This window comes from Amphiprion ocellaris, chromosome 13 (assembly GCF_022539595.1).
Source record: "Amphiprion ocellaris isolate individual 3 ecotype Okinawa chromosome 13, ASM2253959v1, whole genome shotgun sequence".
NCBI lineage: Eukaryota > Metazoa > Chordata > Actinopteri > Pomacentridae > Amphiprion > Amphiprion ocellaris.
The window spans coordinates 8,347,150-8,374,535 of record NC_072778.1 but is presented as its reverse complement, the minus strand read 5'-3'; the positions used below and the strand labels follow the sequence as shown (position 1 = coordinate 8,374,535).

Below are 27,386 nucleotides of genomic sequence, written 5' to 3'. Positions count from 1 at the left end.
TGTTCTTTAATAAACAGGGATTAAGGAGGGCAGAGGAATTGTGTGCTTGTTTTCAGCCAGAATTACCAGTCATTTCACATACTGTTAGATCATTGTTTAAGTGTGTGACAGTTCCAGAGCATCTTTGTGATGGACATGAGTCATCAGAGGACATGAAGGTTTTATTTTTTTTAAATGAACCTTTTTCACTGATTATATTTTGCTGTATTAGAAAAAGGATGTTTTGTTGCCTCAACCAATTTAAAGTGATTTGAGCGGTTGGCGTCGTTTACAGGTGACGCAGAAGCTGGTAAGGGATTGTTGATGAAGGAAATATGTGGATTTAAACTTCATCATGTCAGTCTCATCCACTATCGCTGCCATTTTCATTCATTTTCTATTCTAAATCCCATCTATTAAGGTTTGATTGACTTGATTGTTTTTGCAATGAGGAACATGGTTGTCAGTGATGTTTGATGGTACAGATGTGAATGATTGGAATTATGATGAGTTGCAAGTTTTCCTACTGTGAAAATTGTCATGTTATTTACAGAATAATTGCTTTGATTGTTATACTTTTGCTATTGTTAGGTCTAAATTGGAGTTGTTTAGGGTAAAATTGGAGTTGGCAGAAGTTTTTTGGCATCAATTGCCAAAAATAACCTTTCAGTAAAATGTAATTTAAGTGGTCTGAGAGAAAAGAAGACTCTGTACCTTCTCTTGACTCCTTTCTTCGGCTTTAGAACATCTACCCAGTGACAGGAGATTTTAGCCAATCGTGTGTCTTTTCATCCAGAGCAGGTAAGATGGTATAAAGAGTGACAAAGTCTGCGGCGGGAAAGTAGGTTACGGTGGCATAACTGGTTAGACTTATCACCGGAGGAGCAGAGTTTGAATCCTGTGTGAAGTCACAAATGAATGTTTACCTCAAGCTTGACTATCTTTGTGCAACTGAAGCTCAAATTCATCTGGTGGGAGGGGCTTAGAACAGTAATTCAGTGCAATCATATATCTATATATTCCAATTCTGCTGAGATATCTGCCACCCCAGCTTTAAGTGTGAGGTTTCGGAGCTGACTTACTCATTTATAATTACATTTAAAAATTGAACAAGGCGAACACTGTTCATTATAAAAAATACAAGAAGACATGAATGTGACATAAACAGTGACTATGTTTGAACTTCTGAAAAGCAGCATTTAAAGTTGGGCCGATGCACACGGTGAATAAATTGTCTTTTTTTGCGTATTGCCCAGATAGCAGCACATTACAATCATGCAGGCTTCCTGCGTTAGTCTGCACTGTGTTGCAGCTTTCTCCAGGAGAAGAAATATACTGACCTTTGCAATATTTTGTAGGTGAAAGATGGCAGTTTGTGCTTCACTTCTAACACGCTGCTCTGATTTAATATCAGTGTCACTGACCACACCTAGTTTCTTCTCCTTGTTGGGTAGCATTGAAAGCTTTTGATTAAAGGCATGATGTAAGCTTTTCCTCTGTTTCACCTCTATTTCACTATAGCTAAGTATATTTCTTCATGAATCTAAAGGAGGTCATGCTCTTGTTCCTATATCACTCTATATGTAGTCAATGCTCTAAACTGCCTGGAAAGGAACATGTCAAAGTTTAAATGTATAGTTTGCCCACGTTACAATCAAAGCCTGAAAGATAGCTATGTAAAAATGCATTTCTGTTTCTGTGGATAAATCAGGGCAGTGAAAGAGAGCAGTGTTTAGGATTCAACACACGCCTCCTGTGTGCTCGGAGCAGTGAGTTGACGCTTGTGTGCCTTGTTTAGAATGGACTCGCGCGTGCGCACACACACACACACACACACACACATGCGCACACACACACACACACATGCACACACAGGCGCTTGATCTTTCCATATTCTGCCTCGCAAAGGTTCATAATCTCCATTTCTCAGTCGCTCTCCATTTTGCACTTTATCTCACACATGCTATCTCTTCCTCCAGTATCAGCAGCCACATGCACCCACAGATTTTCCCTCTGATCTCTCACTCAGCCTCTCACTTAAGGCCTTTGTGCAGATTCTGTCTGTCACTCACTCTGAAATGAAACGTCGACATGGCTGCCGTCGAGGCCTGGTGTTTACTGAACGCCTCGCTGCTGATTTTATCCATTGCAAATCTGAACAATTTCCTGCCCTTTACCCGCTGTGCATCCTTTCCTACGAACCCCTCCTTGGCCCACTTTAGACACCTAAAACTCTCTGAGCAGAAGAGTAATATTCCTCCTCTGGGTTTTGTCAGTGGCCAGCAGGACATCCAAGGCCCCAAACAGATGTTCTATAATTATACAAGCAGCGGGAGGCAGCCAATCAATACTCCTTTTACTCTTTTCCTCCACCCAGGCGGCCTGGTGGTTCGAAGGGCTGCCCAGTAATCAGAAGGTCACAGGTTTAATCCCAAACAGCCGATGTGTCCATCAGCAGTCGTGTGCTCTGTTGGAGTGTCCTTGGCAGTGACATTGCTCACTCATCTGCCGGCGACTTAATTGCTTTAAGGTATACACGGGCAGGGAGTTATTGCAGATGAGGATGCTGTCAGTTTCATGGAGAAGTATTGATATTTGAGAGGTCTTGAAGTTAAATTGATATACATATATGAGAGGTTTCCACTGGCCTCTGGAAATCATTATATGGCTCGCATCACAGAGTTGTAGCTTTGATGTACAGTTTCACTTACCTTTACCTCATATAGCTGGCAGAAGTGCTGATTTGTGGATGTTCTAAAAATTTGGGAAATGCTCTTATTTGCTTTTGAAGATTGGCACCGCTCTCGGTTCTGCACAGTCGCTGGTTAGCTTAGCTTAGCATAAGCAGTGGGAACAGGAACTTGCCCCGTCCAAAGGTAACAAATCTGCCCACCAGCACCTCTAACACGCACTGCTTATAACATTCTAGCTTCTTTGTTAAATCCTTACAATAACCCAAGTGTAAAAACAACAGTCTGTGGATTGGCGGCACCAGGCTACCTGCAGTCGTTAGTAATAAGTTAATCCAATCCAAGGAATCTGCTGTAGGTTCTTGTTAAGTAAACAGAAATGAACATTGCATCAGTCTCTTCTAGCTCTGTTAAAAAAAAATGTATTGAATCTCTCTATTCTTTCAACAATGTATTTTTTACATTACAATACATTTTTTGTTGCTGTCACATTTGTACTCTCTGAACTTAAAAATGGAGGCTCCACATGCTATAGATATTTACATTTTGAATTTGTTTCCACACCTGTTTCCTCTCTTGTCTGTGTAAACACAGTCTGCAAATCAGCCCAGTCCGCCCGAATAGTCCCTGAATTTTTCACACATGACTGTCTGTTGTGGCTGAGTCACTCATGGCTTTTCAGTTGTGCTGAGGAACACATTTTTTTTTTTTTTTTTTTGAGAATCTGGTTACGGTAAATGATGAAATGATTCAAAAGTGTAGATTTTATCCTGATAGAAAGGCATGGCACACGTAGTTCAAGGACCACCAGAATTTAAAAATTGTTCAATTCTGTATGTTTTCACTATTTCTGGCTTTGATTGATGGAGTATTTTTGGCATTTAACAAAATAACATGATTTAGATAGATTCCATTTAGTTTGAAATGGGCTTTCTTCTAGCCAATTGGTTCAAAGAGACAGACAGAATCAACCTCACAAAGTCAACACAGTCTGTTAGTGCATATATACATCACCAGTTCAGCCTAGAGTTTCTCATAAATAATGATCTAAATTCAGCATTGGTCCAAAATATTTTAAATGAAATGTTTTTCCACATGTCAGGGACAGATTGCAAGCTGTATTCACTGCAACAGAAATTAACAGTTTGAGGTATGGTATTTAATTTGAAAACAGCTAATACTGCTCTAAGGTTTCTCCATCGTGGTTTCTTATGGTTGAAGTAATAATAATTTATAATATAATTTATAAAATATATAGCGATTTTTAAAAACATACACCACCTTGTAGTTATTGTCTGCGTAGAGGTCAAAATTGTCCTGCAGTGGGAATAAGGAGGTTGAGAAGTTGAAGGGATCTGTTCAGTAATCTACAGGCGTGCTGAATGGAGGGATGTGTGTGCAAGGCAGCATAATAATGCCAGCGTATGTGTGTTCCCTACCTGTCTTTGGATAAGAACACAGTGAAAGTTGAAATTTCACCTTGAAAATGAATTAATTTCCAAAGTCCCGGAACAATGAAACAGATTTTCCTAGTAGGTCGATTCAGTCTTTGTTTTCAGTATAAGTAACTTTGAAAAGAGTTGAATTGTCTGTTTTAACATAGGAGCTCTGCAGTTTTCATGGACATTAATCATATAGGAAAACGAAGAGAAACCTATTCATTCTCACTGGGTGAAAAGTAAGCATCAGACAAAGCTGGAAAGACTTTTAGGAGGTGACACTGACATGCAGCTACATTCATTCTCTGTATAACCGGGACGTTTTTTCTCAGTATGGTGAAGAATGTTTCATTTTAACATGTCACTGAAGCCTTCACCTACAATTTCTCACATCCTCGACTGGCAAGTGGCATGTTTGATAACTTTCATCTCCTCTGCTTCTTTTCATGGCTCTCTCCTTAATCTGGCTTCCAGGAATGCAATAAACCTCAGGTACCGTATCTATTAACAGTGTTGTCTGTTGTGTTTCCAGTGTGTGTCTTCTGCTTTCCGTCTGTGTTTGTGCTTCTGCTGTTAGTTTTATCTGTGTCTGTTCCCCATTTGTCGTATCTGTAGCTACTGGTAGACTTCCTTAATAAATACCCTCCATTTGCTGGCATGGAGGCTGATAAAGACATAGAGGGAAGCCTGCACCGCACTCCAATTCTATTACCACGACATCAACAGCAACATGAATTCAATTCTTCTAAACAGTCGTGATAAAAAAAATAAAAAAACAAAATAAAATGCCCCGTCCTCTGCTTCCGTCCATGTTGTCCTGTTTTTGATCTGAAAAAGGAGCATGCCTGGTTGAGAACAGACCTCATTACGTCCCCAGTGATGACAGGGAGATGATAAACATCGCTCCGGTGTAGCTGATGGGCCTGTAAACTGAGATAATGGTAACAATTTAGCTGATTGAGGTGCATAGGACTGTATCCCGAACAGTGTGCATCTCTGTTGATGTGCTTGATAATGTTATTGACTGTCTTTAGGCTCTTTGGATTATTATTATCCCTACTGTGTGGGTGTGGTTGGTGGGTTTCGCCTCAGTGTTGACAACTGATGATGATTTACTGATTACATAAAGCATAAAACAGCTATTTAAATACCTATCTAACATTGTCCCTGCATGAACTGCACTTGTAAAGCAAATAAACATACTATTAGCACTAGGTCTGGGACATGTGTAAGTATTCTATCTCCGTATTTCATCATGGAGTCCTGCCGTGTCCAAGCAGAAACGGATTATGAGGAAGAGGTTGAGAAGATCAGGGCTCAAAGTGTTGAGCAGTCAGACCTGCTGATATATGCAGAGAGAACAAACCTGCCACTCTCGGCCGCAGAAAAGCCGAGTTCCTATTTTTAGAGCTGTCCTTTGTGACAACCTGCTCTGCTTCAGCTGTGCGGAGATACAAAAGCCTCGGTTTTGAATAGACATTGTGTAGGAACTGCAGTGGTGAAAGCAGAAACGGTTCATTGTACACTTCTTTTTTCCCCTCCTCGCTTTCTTGCCTCCTGCATTCCTTCATCTTTGGACTTTGGAATTATTCAAAGGGCTTTTTAGGGCTGCAGCTGATGTTTATTTTCACGACAAGTTAATTATTCTTTTGTTCCAGAAAATATAAAAGACAATCACAATATATATTTTTGTTGTGCTCAAATGGCGACTTACACAATTGATCAGTCATTAAAAATGCTGCAAATTTATTCTCTGTTGATATCTAACTGAATAATCAACAAGCTGTTTCAGCTCAAAGCTTCTACGATATTCTTAAATCGATGAAAGCACTGACAGGCAGAGAATAGACATCTTTAATTCATGTATGTAATGCAGTAAATGTGCATTGTGATTTTCAGCTGCAGTTAACGTTTCCTTTGTTTCGTTGAATTGAACGCCCTCGCCTCTTTTTCCCAGCTTGGACAACTAAAGCAAAATCAGTGTCTGTAGTTATTAATAGCCAAATATCAAACGTTATGCTTTGATGGAAATAGAACAGATATTTCTGAGGAGAGTTCATACTCGACAATACAGCTAAAATGGTTCCATGTGCAAATTTAAAAAAAAAAAAAAAAAGAACTTGTCATTTACCCGCTGCGGCTCATTGCTCGACCAATGTTAAAGAACATGCTTTCTGACATTTGATGTGCTTTTCATGTCAGTTTTGACATTCAAAGACCTTTTTGAAAGTTGGGTATTTTCAAAAAAGCTTGACGGATGACATTTATTTTGATGGTAATGAGGCTGTATGGCGAGGATAACTCAGTACTCTGTTTTTTTGTTGTTTGTATCATCTACATTTGATCGGAACCTCTACGATTGGTTCAGTGCTGAGCTGATGCGAGGCGATGCTAAATGAGGTATTTGAAATGTTACTAACAATACCTCGTCTGTTTTACTGAGCAATTAAGGGTTAAAATACATTTTGTGTGAGCCTATAAATAACATTTGTGTGAGCTGCCTTTTTAAATGTTGAGTGCACCGTCCCCTGTATGCATGCTAATGTTGGAAAAAAACATAATAAAAGACTGTGTCATACTGATGTATTGGGTTTTGCCCCCTTTGGAAACAATAGTCTGGCATACAGGCATTAAAAGAGACTTTTATTAAACCGTCGAAAAAAAATGCAACATTGAAATGTCAGTAGCAACGACTCAACTGTGATAGAGTCTATGATCATGAATGAAATTAAAGAATAGAAGTTGCTCAAGGTAACATCTTCTTACATAAAGTTTTACAATGTAATGAACTGTTAAGCTGTAAAAGATGATATCAATTAACACATTAAATTCCACATGGACAATAATTGCTCACCCAGGGATCCATTTGTATCTGACTTGAAGCACCCTTCAGCAAATTAAACTATAAAACTGGTTTTAAATCCTGACATAATGACCGTGTGTCTCATCAAGGAAGTATTCGCTCTCCATTCTACTCTCTTCCCTCTTACTCATCAACAGATTGTGGTTGTTAGTGAAGTTGTTTCATAATGATGATTCTGTGAGACTGCTGCAGCCCAAGGAATGTGCTGTGGGTTCATTATATCCTGTTGGATTGTTGTTGCTGGCAAATTGTCACTGCAAATCCTGCTGTTACATCACACAGTCTTCATTTGAACAGTTATCTGCATGAAAATTTACTGCTTTCTCTGATAGATCATGGTCCTTATTTTGACAACATTGCACCGATAAAAGAGGGCTTTAGAGACATTTCTTGGTCAAAAACAACCCCCAAGTTCCTTTACTGTAGTGCTGGACACCAAAGGAATGCCAACTAGTGTAACTATATGGTCGCGTTTCTAAGGTGATTAGTGCAAAGTACAATAACTTAATAATTTGTCTTGAAAATGTGTGTGACTTGCTGACTTGTTTCATCTGGGTTAATAGATAAATATAGCTCTGTGTCATCTGCATAGCATGGGGAGCATGTACATGGTAAAAACTATCAGCCAACCCTGTGGAATGATCATCGCTGACAAGAACAAACTGTCTTGCAAATATGATTTAGAACAGCCTTGTGTATTTAAATTCCAATGACTCGTTCCAGTGCCTGTAATAAAATGCGGTGATCAGACGTATCAAATGCAGCACTGAGATCTAGTCTGACAAGTATGGAGACTAGTCCATTGTCTAGACTTGTCTGTGTGAAATGCTGTGACATGACATATGTTGAGAATTGGCGCTATATAAATAAAACTGCATTGGACTGAAATTAATTCTGCCAAGGCCTGCAGCACTGTTAGGCGATACAGTCAGAGCTGCTTTTAGCCATGCTAGAGGCACGGCACTATTAATGGCAGTGTGGCTCGGTGTGCTGGTCCAAATCTTCAGCACAGACTAAAATATATCTGCTGCTATAGGGTGGATTGGTGTGACAGTTTGTACAGATATCCATGATCCCAATGAGGACTAATCTTAAAGAATGAACTGAAAGGCCTCCAACCTGTAAATGCCATGTTCTGCTGAGAACAGGAACTGACAATGTCCATCAGTTATCTTTTTTTTGTTATTATTATTCCGTGCCTTTGTTTTACTTGGTACATTTTGACCTTCTATGGTTAAAGATTTCCTTTGCCATGCATTGAGCAAGAAACAAAGAGAGGAACCACGCGCCCTGTGACTGACTGTTGCATTAAGATCACCTCATTCTTCCTCCTCTGCTATTCATTGCAAAGTTAAAGACTTCCAGTTCATAACCTTCCACGGTTAGTCTATAACTTGATCTGGAAGCCTCTAGTTACTGATCAATGTTTCACTCACTTTGCTGCTCATTCTGTGAACGCATCTCTTTAAATTCACTTTTTTTTCTCTCTTTTGATTTATGCACCTTGTAGCAGGTGCAGGGACACGACAGATGTTTTGCCCCTGTGAACCTACAAGTGTAATCTTTTAGACGTGCCTGGCTGCCTGCCTTTCTGCCAAATTATTTTCAGAGCGGCATGCAGGTGACAACAGCTTGAAAAACGAAATAATCCCCTGGGCTATGGCAGCCATGAAAATGGAGTCTCTTTATTAGATCATCTCTCTCATTCTAACAATGCTATTTAGAGCTATCGTAATGGGACCAACAGAAAGGATTAATGCGCTGTGTTCTCTCTGCATCTTCTGTTGGCTTACAAACAAAGTCACTGAGCAAGTTTAGACACAGATCAATAAATCAATAAAGTATGTTGAGTCTGATACTGTTCTGTCCATTGTGTGTCCTAATAAGTAGAGAAAATATTGAAAAACTACTGGCACAAACACACTTGTAAGACATAAGAACACTGAGTTTCACTGTCTGATTATATATGATGTTCTTTTGTTGTTATTTTTGTCAGATTCTGGTTATTGGATCCTATGAGCATTTGTGTTTTTCTTTTTTTTTTTGGACGTGCACAGCAGAACTGTCAGTGTTCATTCAAATGCACAAGATGAACAATGAAGTGATCCTATTGTGAAGCATTGTCTGTGTATCCAAAGCAGTGTTTGCTCTTGTGTGTCAGAGAATTTCATTGTTGTCCAAAAGCCAGTGCACGGAATGTGTTGTATGTTATTCCACAGCTGAAAATAGTTAGTAAAACACGCAGTTTACTTATGGCTTCATTTGCATTTGATAGTGCAATGTTTAAGGAAATTACTTTAAATTACAAATTTGTTACATGTTTTTAAAGATTTGCATTTTCAGGAGGAAATAATGGACCTGAGTGCAAAAAAAGAAGCAAAACTAGTCAGGATATATTTAAAGACAGACTCCTGCATTGGTTGTTTTGAGAAAAAAATAGCATAGCACCCATCTTATCCATTAATTCTGACTATTATCCAAATGGCAACATTTCAGAGTTAATTATAACTCTTTTTATTGTTTTTTTTTTTAGCTTGATTTACAGTGACATCAGCTCAGAATGGATAAATATTCCTGTCAAAACCTGCCTCTTTAAAGGTGTAATATTTTAGTTGTAAGAAAATCAGAATCATTCCTACAGTCTGTGTTTGTTTTTCCATAGTGATGCTGTTTATTATCGTATAACTTAAGCTCACATCTGCCCTCAAGCTGCTTTGGATAAGACCCACATATTACATGCAAAATTGCTCATGAGGAAATTAAATGTTGGTTGTAGAACTGCACTTGACACATAATTGGCTGATTTGCTTGTTTTTAGGTGCTAATGTGCATGCATGTTGTTATAATACGGTCAGCTTGCCCTTCTTTTGAAATCATGAAGTGCGAGGACCTTATGTTGTTGAAGAAAGCACACGAGAAGGGTTGAATTATAGAAGGTGAATGGCATTTGAAGATGTTTCCATATAATGATTGCTTTCTATGTTATCACCCTCAAAACAGTCGCCTGTGTGTGTGTCATGTGTTTGTAGGCGGGTGTGTCATCCAGCAGCGTAATGAGGTTTTTATTGCTCTAATGCTACGCACCAGCAAGCAAAACACCATTACATGGCCTTCCCTATAAATGCGTGGAGCGGCTGCAGCCACGCCGGGTTCACAGACTGTTTACAAATGGCAGATGAGGCCCCGACAACCCCCCTCACCACTCCTACCTCATGCATTTAGCGATTGAACGCGAGTGCATTAACATTATTCTCAAGTGGCGTTTTTCACGTCACCGTCACAGTCTTGTAAGATCGATGCTCACCTGCCGCGTTGCCTTTACATTTAGCTTGTGATTAGTCAGGGGAAAAAAAAAAAGATTAATTGGCTTATTTGTTCCTAGAAAGCTTTAAATGAGGGGGGTTGGGCAAAGACGTCTGATACTCCCCCAACGCAGCCCAGTTACCGCGGTGATGTAATGATGCCCCGGTCCGCTTCCCCCCCGTCGGCGATTGTTGGAGACGTTAATGATCAGGCTGCACGGCAAAGCACCTGAGCTCATTTTTTTTTTGTTATTGTTTTGATACATTACATCATGGCTCGGGGCAGAAGAGGTGATGTCATACCGGGTCTCCAGCTCCCCTCCTCCTCACCGCCTCCCACTCACCTCCCCACTGCTTTGACTGGAGCAGCTCCAAAACCAGCTCGTAGTACACTGCTTTCTAGGTATTGTCTGAGGCAGAGCAGTCAGACTCTTTATTCAGTCAGCCCTCAGCTGTCTGCATACACAAAAACATAAATATGTCAAATGTTTGGTTGGTTTTTATTGCTGTTTATATGTTCAAATGTGCATTAATCAGTGTCAGAAAATAAGATTTGTATTGTTTTTTTTCCCCACAATTTAGACCTAATCGGAAAGAGTAAAGCTGCAAAACTCTTATCACGATTCCTGCTTGCAAATAATGCATAACTGCAGCTAAGGAGTATTTTTATTATTGATTTATCGCTTTATTTGTTTAATCTCTTTTTTTGAATGACAAAAGCTACAGAAAATTGCCATTATAACTTTCCATGCTTACAATGACACTTTTAAATTGCTTTTTTGGTCAAACAAACAAAAACACGCAATAATGATACGATTTGAGAATATAGAACCCACAAATGTTTGGCATATTTACCTGATAGATTATTCAAACAGGAAATGTGTTAATAAAACAGTGTATTTGTTTACAAACGATAAATTGAAGCACTGAAATGGCGTTTCAGCTGTTTGCATTTTTTGCGAAAGTGTTGCAGCGGCATTATACTAAAGGGAATTGACAGTTCCATCTCTCTCTTTTTCCAGAACAGCAAACTGACAAGAAAATAACAGCAATGACAGAACAAAATAGAGAATGATTGACGGCGTCAAAAATGCAGGAAAATGCTATGACTACAAAATGACAAGCAAGAAATAAACAATGCATGTCACATCTGCCGTTTTAGGTTTTTCTTGATGAGGATCTTGTTTCATCTGCTAATAATTGCAGATAAATTGTAAGTTGTGGCGGCTGTAGTTGGTTTTATTTTGTCTGATTGTGTGATGTGGAGACGAACCACAGCAGGTTTATTGTCTTGGTTGGCCTTTCAGCTTCTATTGTTCCCTGCGGTGTGTTTTTTTGTCCCCTTCATATCTCCGTCTGTCAGGTGAGAATTATATGTGGCACCTTCTACGTATCCAATATCCAGAGTCTCCGGCAGCACGTGTTATCGACACATTTTCTCGGTTTTCCTCTCACAAAGCACAGAAGAGCTGTGTTGTTTATTTGTCATTTGAGGCCCTGCTGGTGACGCTGCTGCTCATTGTAGTACAGCTGAGTGAAGGTGAAGTGGCAGAGTCTATTGCCACTTTTTCTGTCTCTTTTATGCACCCTCTCCCTCCCCCTCCTCCCACCATTTCGGCATGTCTCGCTGCCTCCGTTGCCACAGCAACTGAAGGCCCTGGAGGGTGTGTAGGGGGCTGGATGGCTGGCTGGGTGGGTGGGTGCGGGGGGTTCGTTGCCATGGCTATTCCAGCTGAGCGACGGCGACAGTGTGACATCATCACCAGCATCTGCAGCTGGACCACCGTCCCCTCCGTCCAGCTCCCTCTTTTATTCTCTCCCTCCGTCCATCTCCCTCTTTTACTCTCTCAAGAGGAAGTGCTGCTGTCTCCCCGCCCAGGAAATGGCTTTCCTTCCTCCGGTTACCATGCCAACCAGCTCCAGCCTCAGTCTTGTGCCGAAGTGAGTGTGATAATGGCATTACTCGCACTGTGCTCCTCTCCTCCTCCCTCCATCCCTCCATCATCACCCATCTATCTCGTCTGCCTCTTGATGTTCTTCCTCTCCCATCCTCCCATCTCTAACAACTCCCTCCCTGTTGTTTAGCTTTCATCTCTCCACTTCTTCACTTTCATTTTGTCCCCCTTTTTTCCCATCTTGGCTGGGGTTGTTGAAAACCCCTCCAGAGGAGCACAGCCATAGTGGGCTGCTCTTACAGCATCACTGTCAGGGCAAGGGGAGGAGGTCCTTCCTTGTCCCCCTTCCTCCCCCTCCTCCACCACCATCACCGTCCTCCCCTCCTCCACCACTGACACACATCCCCACATCTCCCCCCCGCCCCTCTCTGCTCCCGTTACAAACAAACCGCTGGGTTTTAGCGTACAGTACCTCGGCGGAGGCTGCAGGCGTCTCGGTCTTCAAATAATCTAATGGTGCATAAAGGCGTTTGTGTGCGTGTGTTTTTTTTTTTTTCTCGTGCGCGTTGCTTTACTTTCGAGCCGAGGGAGGGAAGAGAAAAGAGAGCTGGAGAAGGGAAGGCGGAGGGAGCAAACGTGAGTGAAAGTGTTGTCAGCCATTTTTTTTGTCATCTTTTTTTTTTTTGTGCCTGTTTTCTGCGCGTATCGCTGCTCTCCGACTGGAGATGTGATTGTCAGGTGCGCGGAGAGGAGAAGAAGGAAGGAAGAAGAAGAAGCTGGCTGGATGAAAAGGATATTCCCCCCCCATTTTTCCTTTGTGGTTTTTATTTTCTGAAGCACTTCTTTTGGGGGAAGCAAGTGGAATAAAAACGCAGAAGGTGGCGTCGGCGTGGAGAGAGTGATCAGGGCCGAGGAGCAGCGGATACTCCCAGAACTGTCAAGCCGCCGCCTCCTTCCAGGGAGCCGGCGCGGCCGAGGGGAGGGTAGAGGGCAGGCGGCTCGGATGGAGACGATGATGGGGGTCTGTGCTCAGTAGCGTAGAGCAGCTCCGGGATGTTAGATTTTAGCCCGGCGAACAATTTTTCATTATGAAACCATTAGCAGCAGCAGACAGCAATGGAGTCCCGAGCCAGCAAGATAAAACCCCGGTAAGTAGCCTATCGACGTGCAGCGTTTTCTCTCCATCTTTATTTATTTATTTCATCTTCTCTCACCCTCATTTATGACCCCCCTCTCCTCCTCCCGCTCCTGATATGATTACCGGCCGTATAATGGATGTGCATCAGATTTCTATCGAGCCGAGATGAATGAACGCAGGGCCAGACCAAGGACGCTCCAGAAGGGCTGGTTATTGCCTCCGATGTGTGTCAGTGTGTTGTACTAGAAACTGCCGCCATGTGCTTGCTGTCACTGACACGCACGCTCGGCTGAATATCAAGGACCCTATCGATCTCGTAGGCCTTCTAATAAACCACCAGATTATCCAAAATAGCCCGACACCTGCTCGGTATTTGCGCGATTATGGCTTAAAGTTGCGCTCATGCGGGCCCTTGGAGGCATCATAGTAAATTTCCTCTGCTTGAACACACACACTGACACAGAGCGGTGCAGATGCAGCCTGTGTGTGTGTTTAATGACCGACGTCTCTGCCCTCGTTATGTTTTACGACGCACAGAGATGACAATACTTGATTGTAGGTCCAAGACGCGTCCATGAAATTAACCACGCCAGATGTCATTTGCATTGGAGATAAAATAAGAAATACAACCAGCAGCCAGTAAATTAGGGTGTTTTTTTCTCTCCTCTCTTTTTCTGGGAGGTGATGTCATGTGCGCAGAGATGAAGCTCCCCTAAATTCACTTATCCCACCTTTTAGTGTCCAGGAGCGGGTCGCGTTACACTCACTCGTACAAGATGAGCTATTTTAAAAGCAGAAAATGGCAAAATCGACTCCTTCTGAGAATACACTAGTGTTTTTTTTTCCCCCTCCTTCGTCACGATCACCAGCTGAGTCTGACAGCGGCCTCTCGCTGGTGGCGCTGTCCGTGGTGCTGGAAGCAGCTCCGGCAGACACTCGGAGGCCTGAGCTGATCTGCACTTGAACGGTAAACGGATTGATCGGCTGTCAGCGCCGCTGGCATCACTCTCACACCGGGACCACACACACACACACGCACGCACGCACACACACACACACACACACACACACACACACACACACACACACACAGACACAGACATACGCGCGCGCGCGCACACGTTAAGGCAAGGCTGTACATCACACTGATGGACGCTTCCTGGGTCGCAGAGAACAGATGCCAAACGAAAAATCACCTTAATATTCCTATAATAGTCATAGATGTGTCAGTGCCAGTGACATATATCATCCTCTCTCCTCACAGCCTGTGCTGCCTCCCTCACTGAGGCCTGTGGGATACTAAGGCAACCAGCAATTCTGCATTTCATCACATTCCTTAAATAATGGTCATTTTTTGAAAAAAAATATGTACACTACCTTTCAAAAGTTTGGCGTCACTTAGAAATGTCCTTATTTTTGAAAGAAAAGCAGTTTTTTTTCAATGAAGATAACATTAAATTAGTCAGAAATACAGTCTAGACATTGTTAATGTGGTAAATGACTATTCTAGCTGGAAACGGCTGATTTTTATTGGAATATCTCCATAGGGGTACAGAGGAACATTTCCAGCAACCATCACTCCTGTGTTCTAATGCTACATTTTATTAGCAAATCATGTTGAAAGGCTAATTGATGATTAGAAAACCCCCGTCCAATTATGTTAGCACATGAATAAAAATGTGAGTTTTCATTGAAAAAATGAAATTTTTTAGATGACCCCAAAGTTTTGGACAGTAGTGTGTATAAATTATCATAAATTCCTCATGATTCTTGCTACCTCTGGTAAAATTATCCCCAGTTGAGCAGATCATGTGATTCTACACCTGTAGCATACTGGCCCAGGTCAAGGTTTAGTATGATATGGTTCAGTTTTTTGTGTTTCCTGAAAATTTTTTTTTTTTTTTACTTTAAGAGGGTGTGGATTTTTAAAAATGTTGCATTTTTCTTTTTTCTTTTCTGAACGTTTTTCTAATTTTTTGCTCGTTTGTTAGCTGCTATTTGTTTCCAATTTTTTATGTCTTTTCAGATGTAAGGCCAAAAGCCACATGTGAGGCTAGATTTCTGTATGTTCAAGCTCTTCTTATCCTCTGGGAAGCACTTTGAATTCTCTATGAAAGGTGCTATACAAATACAAATACCTTGCCATGCCTGTATTTTAGTAGGCTAAAACATGCACATATGAAGTGTGGCACTGTTTTATATGTCAGTCTTGATTTTACCTTTTAGGCAGGCAATACATCCTCCACAATATGTAGAACAGATGATTTTGTCCCTGGAGGAGTTTAATTTTGAGAAGCAAACCAAAAGAACACAATATTGTTTACCGATTGTGCATACATTTTGTGTTTTCTTTAACATAAAGACATTTACATGATCCTCAGAGGGCACATATTTGTGCATACAAATTCTCCAGAATGTCTTAAATTAAGTGTTTGATGTTTATTTCTTGGGAGAGGACACCTAGACTCCTGCTCAGTTTTCAAAAAATATATATATATACCCATGCTTTTATATCATATTTTGATACATGTCTTACATGTCCAGATCTTCATAATATATAGAAACAAAGATGTGCGGTGTCATTGCACTGATATCTCTGTCAAAATAGGTCTTTCAGTATTGATTTGACTGGTTTTCCAGAAATGTAGAGACTTCTAACCACTCCACACACTTGAATTATCCTTAAAACGTTTATTGTAGGGTTACCATAATGAGTTAAAGACAAAACAGCTATCGAGTAGCACATAGTTCTAATTAAAGAATTACTATTGGCAGTGTAGAAGACTTAGTAGTGCCAAAACATAACTGGAAACCTGAAACACCTCAAGTTAGACAAAACATGTAGACAAGCCAAGAAGTTAAAGACACTGTCAATCATGAGCTCATTGACCTAAGTTTGACTCGTTTTTTGATTTGCTACCTTTCAGAAAATGGAGGTAGTGACATTCTGCAGTCACGGTAGATAATTTTCTTTTTTTTTCTTATTTTTGCACTAATTTGTACATTTTTAATTGCATTCTTTTTCACAAGCTTGCCAAAGGTCCTTAAATTCATATATGCAGCACCCCCAGCTCTTATTTCTCTGTCTTGTCTCCCTGCCCCTTCATTTGACTTTTGTTTTCTTGTGTTTTTAGCATACAAATGGAAGCTTGTGTAAATATTTATTTATCCCAGCAGGAAACCCACCATGGGCTGAGTCAGTAACAACCACCAGATCTTATTACAGTAATGACATCACCCCAGTAGGCTCATCACCATTGGCTGCTATAAGGGCAATTCCCTAATTGCTTATCTTTCCTCTGAAGACCATGGATTTCCATTCGTATGGTTGCACTTTATTTTTACTGCAACAAGCTATGTGCTGTTGCACACACTCGCAGTTGATTTATCAGGTTTTTATAGACTTTTATGACTTTGTCTTTTGCTGATAGCTTTATCGTGAATGCTGTGTCCTTATCTATGGACATTTTATGGAATAGATGTTCAGATACGGAGGATCTATGCCCAAACCTTTACCTTGATACAGTCGGATGTTGTAGCCAAGGACTCAACACTGATAGTCTCCTTTGCACTGCTAATATTTTTTCCTTTATTTGCTTAAAATATATATTCCACCCATTTCCCTTAAAACTGCAGTAACACCCAAACTGTGCAAACAAACAAATCACAGTACCTCACATTCGGTATTAGTCTGATTCTAGTGGCAGTGTAGAGGATCGTCTCATTGCAGGTAACCGTCTCCCCCCGTCTATCTCCTGCCTTGAGTGGTACTGACTGTTGGACCTGTATCTGGGGAAGGGAAAGCCGAGAGAGCATATCAAACCCATTTAATCGGACACCCAGCCGAAAGCATTTTAATCTCTTGATCCAGGAGGCTCAGGAAAGCGAGAAGCTGCCACCATGATCAGGGGAAACTCTGGGATGTGCCTGCTGCCTCTCGGCCCTCCAACATCGCCGCTTTTCCATTTGATAATGAAGTTAAAACCAACCGTGATATGTTTAAAAGGAGCAGCACAGCTTCAGGAACTTTACAGCTGCTTGAAATCAGAAAGAAAAATCATTTGGCTGTTGTCTTTTTTTGGTCAATAATTTAAACCTATTAAACCAACAATTGAAATTTGACTATTTTCACTGGAAGCACAGAGCTCTTTTTGAGACTCTGATGCTTTGCACACGGCTGAGAACTGCATTCTCCACTGAGGGAACTTCTTCACCCTCAGGAAGGGCCATCTAGTGTAGTTGCACAGATTCACCCCCAGCCACATAAAGGCGGTAAAGAGATTGAGAGCCAGCCAGCGCTTCCACTCAGGGCTTCCACCCAGCAATCTAGGTCATTAGGTCTGCAGTGTAATTTAAGGAGTGCCACATCTGCTCACATGTAGGCAGAACTGAGTGTTGTGGCTCGAGCATTAGAGCGATGCTTAATCCTCTTGTGACAGCTGATTGTATGTATTTTCGGCTCGCTGTTCTGCAGAGCTCACTTCGTTTGTTTGCGAGAGAACACTAGATTCGGAGCACAGGAGTACAGAGAGACCTATATAAGGTAGGGGAACAATCACAATCTCACGCTGTGGTTGGTGTTTAGTGTATCACCAACAGATTCTTTAGCATCCTATCTGCTATCGACTCTGCGGATCGATGATTGGAGTTAACAGCATGTATTGCTATGTTGTCATGCCACCGATTGGAAAATCTTAAGGAGTGCATGTCGTTGTTGTGCTGGCATTCATCTTGGCCCGGTCTCTTGCATGCCATTGGGCCGAAGAGGTCAATGGACCACATCCTTATAGACTGAATGGACCCTGGCTTATTGACCGACAGACGGATGACCTAAATGAGTGGAGAGAAAGGATTAAGTGTTTATTATCCTCTCCCTTTATCCCTCTTTCCTGCCCTCCCTTTATCTCGCGCTCTTACCAGGGGGAGGGGCCTGTGTATGTACTGGGTTTTGTTTGGAGGAGGTAGAATCGTTGTGGCTGGTTGTGGAAACCAGCGGGGATATTATTATTGACATGCAGACCACTCAAAAGCCTGGTTGGAAGGCCGTATCGACAAACTCCACATGACCCGTCTTGTACTCTCAATAATGAGAATATTCAACTAATTTAACCCCTGTGCACTCCCATTTATTGAACCAAAATGTTTAAAATATTGCACCAACTCAGCTGTTTATACTTGATTTCAAAGTATGCTAAGATTGGGATAAGATTGGTGATATTCTGTATTTCTGTTATCGTTAACAAACCCGTGAAAAATTAAAAACCCACAATTAATCAGTCTCTCTCGTCATGTTTTCTGGCTTTTCTGCCCTGTCTGTAGCCCAAAGCCTGTTCAGTTATTCAGGAAACTTTAATCTTATAATCTCATTATAAGATTTCATATTTAAAATATTTTTCTATTATCGCTATTGTTACTTTTTAAACTGATTACTGAGAAAGTAAATCATTTCAAAATGTGCTGTTTTGGCTGCTGCTTCTATGTGTCCAACAGCACAGAAGAGAAAATGTTAAAAAGCTCCCTTTAATTAAACGCTCGTAACATAAATTTTTCATTTTGATCTCATATGTATGTCGGTTTCAAATATTGGTCTGCTGGATTACTAATATTCGGTATCAGTGTCAGCCCTGAAAAAACATATTTGTAAGCTTCATTTGTAATAATGAAGGAACATCTCACAGCAGCAGTGTAACTCACTGTTCTGCTTTTGATATCAAGCTTTCTCCAGTAGTTTATTGCCAACTGTGTGTAATCCCTGGGTACAAACCAAATTTCCTTAGGGATAACGATAAAGTTGGTGTTGTGCCTCAAACCTACAGCACTCTGACAACAAATGTCTTATCATAAATATAATTAGTCATAGCGTCAGCTCCAAGATAGCTTCACTTTCCGAGGTTTGCTCCACAAAGAGTGATGTGCTGCACCGTAAAAGTCACCAGAAGGAAATGTGATGAGGCTTTATCACTGCAGCTCCAAACGGACAAAAGAGATTCATCACACAGCATTGTCCAGGCAGTAATGATAACGTAGGAAGTCAGCTGGAGGCGTTTGGAGCGAAGTCAACCAGACGAGGGGATGGGAAATAGCAGCCTGGGGGGAGTTAGCGACTGACTCGGCCCTCCGGTCGACCATTTTGGTTAGTGCAGCCGGCCAGATAATTAAACGTGATGGCAATCTTTGACACAGTGTAATCACATCACACCTCAGTGCCACAGGAGCTCCACTGTCTGCCTCTCAGTGTCTTGTCACTGACACAGAAAGGAGCTTTGCAGATTGATATATCTCATATTCTAATTTTTCCCCTCACAAAGAGCTTAGAAAGGTCTCCAAATAACTTGCCATGCCTCCAAAATCATCCAGGAACGTCGAGCTCCTCGATTTTATTGTTGCTCCGTCTCATGAATGCTAAGAAGCCTTTTTTACTCAGAAGTAGTCTCCGATATTCCACAGTGATAATTCTGGCAGCAAAACACTTTTCCTCTCATCTACAACACTCTTTAATTAAGCCGTAATGCAGATGAGTGCCTCAGAAGCTGCGAAGATGGACGTTTTCTTAGAGTGCGAACGAGAGTTGAGGATGGCACAAAACCATTTACTTGCAAATGAACCTCCCAAGATGTATTTCTGTCCAATCTATTCCATTTGTCATCCAAGTGAGACTTGGCAGTATTGAGACTGATTTCCAAAGCTATCTGAGGCAGTGATGTTATTTACAGCAGCACATTTTAGGGGGGTGACGTTGACACCCAGACTACTACACTTCAGAGACCATTTTCCCTTTCATAGCTCAGATATGAAGTGCTAAAATCCTGGATAGTAGCTGCACAATCAGTCTGTCACCTTGACATCAGGATCTATTGAAAGAAAGTTGGTTTTATCTTTGAACTTCATCATCTCACCCTTCTTCACCAGCAATGGGTCAAAAATTTTTCTACTGTCTAGAGGGAAACACTTAAAATAACCCAAATAAATAAAAATCTAAATTGTGTTTACTATCAAGATTTAAAATTACAGCATGTAGGAAGCCTTAAAACCCAAGACGTTCGGTTTGGCTCTGATTTCCTGCCGTACGATAACTGAGCCAGACTAGTTAAATCAGCCCCATTTGACTTCTAGGTTTAAAAATGTAATATTGATGATCTGCCACAGCCAGAAGTGGAGTTGAAAGTGGCCCAGAGCGAACGGTCTCCCTGCTGAGTATCAAATATATATTGGTAAATAAAACATTTATCCATCAAATATTCACGTCCATAGACACCGTGAACCAGTTTATGCTGTTTGATTATTCAGCCCTCCAGCACTTTAATCAAATGCGATGGCTTTAATTTGAACACTATGTATATTGTAGAAGAATCTATGAAATATCAGTTGAAATAAAGATGAGCCTTAAATTTGCTCGACATTTATAGACATTTAAAGTCTTTTGTGTTTTAGATATAAGGTTTAAGATAGATTATTGCATATTAGAGTACTGTGACAAAAGCTTGTAGAGTAATTGTTTTGTCTGTAAAATGTAAGAAAATTGGAAAAACCATGTCCCAAAACTAACAGAAATATTAAATCATAATGTTGTTGAATGAGGGAAAAAAGGGGACATTTAAGAAGCTAATTCCAGCAAGAAAAGGCTTTTTTTTCCCCAAAAAGTGGTTTAAATCATCAATCGGTTATCAAAATAGTTGTTGATTTAGTTGCTGTGCATTATTTGCCCTTAATACTTCACATACAGAAATAATTACGGAATGTTTAGTCCTCAAATAAACTCCTCGGAGCTGCTCCTGTTCTAACCGCAACATTTCTTTTTATTTTATTCATGCGCCTCCTAAAACTTCAGCAGGGGGTTTGTGAAGTACTTTACATTTCAGGGTCATCTCCACAGAGAAGTGGGCTGGCTCGTTTACAGTATTGCTAATTACAGCGCGCCTTTTCCTGTACTTCATATCGTATGAATAACTCAGAGGGGTTTCCCCCCATTACCGCCTCGTGCTCATTTAGGTTACTCAAGTCGCGTACCTTAATTAGGGTGTTTCCTTGATGTATGCAGTGCTCCGTGTTTGTTTGCTCAGTTGGTGAAAGGAATTCCTTTGCAGTTATGCGGTGCTGGAGAAAAAAAAATGCAACTTAACATTTTCACATTGCGCTATAACGACGATCGTGTCATTTACGTTTTAGAAGTACCAACAGATGTTAGATGTTCTTAGATTTTACATGGTTTTATCTACAGTAATAACAGGTTTAGTGTTCCCTTCCCATATAGTTAAACTAAATGTTTTTGACAGATTCTTTGAAAGTCAGACGTTTTAACACCTCCATTTTTCTGCCATTCCTCTCCTTTAATAATAAACTATGTGTAAAATTGAGCTCTTGCAGTGTGACTAATTAATATTTTTTGCTCTGTTAACGTGTAATCGCTGCTGTGAAATATCGACAGAGATAAATCCCTTTTCTTTCAATAGAAGATAGTGTTTTAAGGCAGCTTTCCAATTAAAATTAATTTTTCAGATTTTTCAGAGCGCGTTTGTAGTTACAAAAAAAATACATTATTATGTTCTAACAGCCAGTTTGCGTGTGTTCACTCACTATCAAACGATAAAGCGGAGAGGAAATGAAGAAATGCAATGTGATTCAAACAGAAAGAGAGTTTTATTTTTAGATCCTTAGTCTTTTAATTTCCAGACAGACTGGAGGACAACATGCGGCCAAGTGTGTATCCAGACGCCTGGCAGTCAGCATGAGTGTCAGTGTGAGTGACCAGTAGTGTCTGCTGGGCTGGCTGATACTGACCATCTGTGTGTATGTTGTGTGTGTGTATGTGCAGCTCCCCGCAGACTTCAGCAGACTTCACCTGGCCGACGGCTTACATCCACAGGTGACCCACGTCTCCTCCAGCCACTCAGGATGTAGTATCACCAGCGACTCTGGAAGCAGCAGCCTGTCAGACATTTACCAGGTAAGGCCTCCCCATCCTGGTGCTGGATCCCCAGCTCGGACTCCCCTGGACCGTTAAGTAGGTGTGATAGTTTGGTAACTTGTAGCTTGTAAATCCTAAATCTGGCCATGAAACCTCTCTCAGTCTAGCTAGGGCATGTTTTGTTTGTTTTCACCTTTTTTCAATGAAATAAAATGCTTGAAATGATCTGACATTTTGGGAAATATCCTGATGACTGTACTGTAAATACCAATCTACAGTCAGTTAGCTTCACTTATCACAAAGACTGGGGCCATGACATGTTTTTTCTTAATAAACAAGCAAGATATAACATGTTAATTACTTTTGTTTTTCCAGATGCAGATTTTTTTTTCACCCCTTTGCCCAGAACTAATTTAATCCTCTAAACCCCAAGCAGTTTCTGTCACATTTTTACTCACTGTGGGCTCATTTTTTACTGCGATATACAACAATATCTAGTCCTGCAGTGCCTATGAAAACAGCACAACAATGGCTATAAAATAGGCACATGGCTTTGGTGCAGTCAAAGTTAGCATGCTATAAATACTATAAAAAGATTTATTTATTTTTTTTTTTTTTTTTGAAACAAAATATTTGAAAACGTGGAATTAACTTGTACAGCATTTTTCCAAGTGCCCACAGACTTTACAAACACTGGGGAAAATGATGACTCCACTTATGATAGGTATTTTACCACTTATGTCCTTACTGCAGTTCAGCTGAAAAGTCCCTGACTTTCTGTCACTAATGACTTCCTGGTTGCAGCAAGGACCAAATCATTTTTAGGTTGTTCAGAATCAGGTTAGAGCAGACGTTGTATTTTTAGTGACTATTAAATGATACATGATGAATTAAGAAATTTTGATTTAAGTATGGCAATTTACAAAACTGAAAGTCACACAGAAGTTGATGGATATTTGGAGAGTTGAAAATCTGAAGATTCTTTCTTTCTTTTTTCAGTTTTGTAGCTCTGATAAATGGTGCAATTTTTTCGATTAAAAAACAAATATGTCTTCTAAAACGGCCAACAGAATTTGGGGTTTAGAGGGTTAACCGTTTCCCTTTTCCAGTCTTTATCCTAAGCTATGCTAACAGTCTTCTGGCGGTAGCTTAATATTTACCTCACAAGAAAAGAGAGTGTTACGAATCTTCTCATCTCGACAAGAAAGGACTTCTTTTTCCTAAAATGTCATATTTTTACAGAAGAGTTTTTTGTAGGCCACATAATGAGTAAAATATATAGTAAATATGTTTTTAAGATGGCAAAAATCATACATAGTATCCAAATGAATGCATTAATAGTTAGAAAAATGCATTTATTTGGGCCATTATTCTTCAAGAATGTGACATGTTTTTGTTAGTGTGTAAACTAAACTTTTAGGTAGTGATGTAATCTGAAGCCATGTCTGTTTAAATAAATTAAGCAACAGTCTTGCACTGATGTGCCGCAAGGTGGGAAAACTCCTCCTTGTGGTGAACTGAGGTTAGTGTCATTAAGAGGGACAAACATTATTGAGAGGAATGTAAAGACTTGGCTGCCAAAAAGGCTTTAAGACACTAATAGGAGGCTGTCGGCGCTCAGCGGGAGGCGAACAGACAGGCGGGTGGTTGTGAGCAGGTGGTCCCGCCCACATCCCGACTCCAGGTCTGGCTCTCATCACCTCACAGCAGAAGTACACAACTCCCAGGGAGCGGTGACGTACATGTGAAAAGGAGCTTCATGAGCAGTTTTATGCTCATAATTTTACTTACAGCACCGGTGGAATTAGTTTGGTGGTGTTCAAGTGTTATAAGCTCATACATAACAAATAGCAATGAGAAGAAAAGACCAAATTAAAAGAAGGAACATGATTTTATGTTTTCAATTTATCTCTATTTAACCAGGAAATCTGCATTTAAGAGGCTTCTAAAAGGAACTATTCAACTCAAAAGAACACACGTACACAAAATCTCGTGACTGTGGACGTGCCCCAAACCCTGCGACTAATCCTCTTAACATAGCACACCCACCCCAGTGGCTCCTAATACTGTCACCTGCTGTGGTGCCTGTTTATGTGTTTGTTTGTTAGTATGCTGTGACTGTGTTCAGGGGCTTCAGGCGCAATCATTTTGTCATGTTTAGGCCTTTTTCCCCAGTGGTGTTTGTGTGCGCCGGCCGAGGGCATTAGTTCGGTTTGCTGGAATACAGCTCTGTGTTGCGTATGAGGAATGTATGATTGTGTGTCGTCATAGAGAAGTGTGTGTATATGTTTTGGCTTTGCTGTGGCTGGCTGGGGCGGGTTGAACAGGCTCTACTGTCCCCAGTCTGTGATCCCGGTCTTAGCGCCATCTGCTAGCAGCTCTGCAGCAGCCTCTTGATTTCTCTCTCTGAATCACAAACGCTGTCCTGCTTTTTCTTCTTCTTCTCTATCCTCTTTGGCTGGACCCCTGCTCCGATGCTTTTCCTGTCGCTAAACGCTATATTTGCTTGCCTTAACTTCTCTTCTGTCTCAGCGTGTGTCGGTTTTTATCTTATTTCACATATGATCAAACTTCTCTGCTCAACTCACAGATGAACTACTTATATGTGAGCATGTGCCTCTCTGTTTAACAACAGAAACAGTTTCAGTGTCTCAGATTTGCAGCCTTTCTGTGTCTTTAATGACAATAAAATGATTATGTTTGGGTTTTGGATTGTTATTTGAACAAAGCAAGCTATGCAACTTTGTCACTTTTGGCTCAGGGAAACAATAGTTTCTTTGTACTTGCAACCTCTTGCCAGTAAAATCCTCTCACACGAATGAATATTGTCAGAAAAAACAACGGCATTTCATGTTGCAAAAATATATTTTCCTTGCTTTTTCGCTTCCTAGTCATTTCCTGAACCCTCCACCTCCCATTCATCGAGGAATAAATGGCAGTCATTAAATAAAGGACATGGGTGGTATTTTACTTTGGTGGGCTAATCTGCTGGAGTCACCTGTTCCAGATCACAGGCAACCTTATCAAACTATTACACAGTTCATTCTGTGAGTGCACACGTAGCTAAAATGGCATTTAAAATAGATGAAATACTTCATATTAATCTCTTACTATCCTAGGGTACCCAACATGACTCCTCAAACTGTTTGTTTTATGCAACATTACTTTTTTTATTGTTTGCTAAAGTTGTACCCTGCAGGTTCCACAATAATAGTGTGGAGTTGTAGATCAGTAGTGTGCTGTCCTCACTGGGGGTGTTTCAGTATAAACGGATCAGAGGAGGTTTGGTTCTTTACACTCAAGATCACAATAAGTTGATGGTACAAAGACATATGGTGACATGAAATTTTAATTTTGTTCTACGTTACATTTTCTCAACGCTTTATTGATGCCGTTAGAGAGCAGACTGCGGTTCGGATTATTGATGGGAGCTATGAATAATCTAACCACTAGGCTTCTCTGCTGCTCTAATCTCCACAGCCTCCTCTGGCCTGTTTGATTGAAGCACCTCGTGAAGAGTCCCATATCATTCTCACGTCACGGCTAACATGGCGCGCTGTTTGTGTCTGAATAAATCATGAAATTGGTCCTCCAGAAGGACTTTGAAAGCATTGATCCAAGAATAGCCCTGATGAAATATTAACAGCACCTGACTTGCCCGCTGACTCTTAATGCCTACTGAACATTTATGGATTTTTGACACATGCACGACACGAAAACAAGCCTGTGCATGAATACAAAGGTGCTCAGGCAATCTGCATTTTAAATAATGTGTGTAAGTGCTTGGATTTTAACAGCCTGTCTCCATGTGCCATGTTAAGTGCTTTGCACCCTGTTGTAAAAAAACAAATGAAGGCCGTGTGGTGTGTATGAAAAGATATGCGTCCTCAGGTCTCTTGTCTGGTTTTATGTTTGTTTTGTAAAATATTGTGGGAAGTATCATAAACCTTTGCTCCCAGTCCATCTGTAGAGAAGAGGCAATGAATATGCAGCTGTCTGGTTTGAAAACAAAGAATGCTCAAGAAGAAATCCTTCCATTTTCACTTCTGGAAAGGCAGCATGCTGGCATGACTTATGTTTGATATGATAGTTTGAGATAAAGTGTATAACACAACTTGTATCCTCTTCTTAATTTGTGACTCTTCACTGTCCAAAGGCCTCAAGTGGACACCCCGCATCCTCTTTGCGAAGCCCGCCCTGGCCCCGCCTGCCTGGGTGTGCACTAGTGACGCCCAAATGGCCAGTCAGACGCTGAATCATTAATGAGCCTTTTGCACATGGCATTTGAGGAGAAATGACAGAGGGTTTCTGTGAGAGACTGGGTACAGGGACTCAAAGCATTAAAAAATTAAAAGCATTCTGACAGTCAGGGAGGTGAAGATGCGTCTAGCTCTGGGATTTTGTGGACAGTTTGCAAAGGCAACCTTTTCTTCTCTTTCTGTTAAGAAGCTTGAGGTTGGGCACCACATTGGGGTAAGAGGGTGCGTCGTTGGGAGGTAGCAGAGCCGATGTTTTGAAGTCCTGTTCTCCAAATGCTTTGATTTTCTCTGTGAGAGGTTCTCATGTTGTCTGAGCAGGAATCAGGCAATACGGTCCCTCTGTCATTTATAGAAATATTTTCTTTGATGATGGCAGAAGAACTCCGTTAGTATCGCTCATGCACAAGTAATTGCATTATGTTCGCTTCTCATCTTAGTTCATTTTCCCGACTCCACACACATTTCATCTTGTGCTTTCAAAGAACAGGATCTGGCTGCGAGGCAGGCTTTGGAGTTTGCTGAGGGGGAGAGGAGAGGAAAGTTGGGAGTTAATTAGCTTGTTACTATGCATAGCAGACTGTTTGGTATGCAGTGTTGACGCCTGTCTTTCTCATACTGTACTGAATACCTCTTATCCGTTTCACGAAATGGGTCAAATCTGCACAAGAGTTTTATAGACTTTTTGAAAATTTGCCTTTGGTTGGAAATGTGGCGTGTTGCAGCTGATGTTTTCACTGTAAAATGACTTAAGCAGTGTGTGTCTGTGTGTGTGCTGTGCAACCTCTGCGTCTGTTTGGTGAAATGTTACGCTGGCTGTTTATGAGTACGTTCACTCTGTTTTGACAGCCGATTATGAGTGGGGCTTTACTTTTTAAGTATTTTGCTGGGAATCTAAAGCTTTGTTTGCAATGAGCAT

At 40.9% G+C, this 27,386-nt stretch overlaps 1 protein-coding gene across 11 annotated transcripts in view; it reads left to right on the top strand.

Moving 5' to 3' along the window:
- The window catches only part of rapgef2b (Rap guanine nucleotide exchange factor 2b), a 118,396-nt gene that overhangs the window by 64,689 nt on the left and 26,321 nt on the right, over positions 1-27,386 (top strand). For 6 of the 11 annotated variants that reach the window (XM_023279851.3, XM_023279854.3, XM_023279852.3 and 3 more), the window contains 2 exons: positions 4,583-4,600; positions 22,119-22,250. The exons of 1 other annotated variant lie outside the window; for it this stretch is intronic. In XM_023279851.3, coding sequence (XP_023135619.1) covers positions 4,583-4,600; positions 22,119-22,250 — 150 coding nt within the window. Of the gene's footprint in view, positions 1-4,582; positions 4,601-12,661; positions 13,317-22,118; positions 22,251-27,386 lie in introns of those variants that run through there. 4 more of the 11 variants (XM_023279855.3, XM_055016413.1, XM_055016414.1 and 1 more) reach the window with 3 other exon arrangements.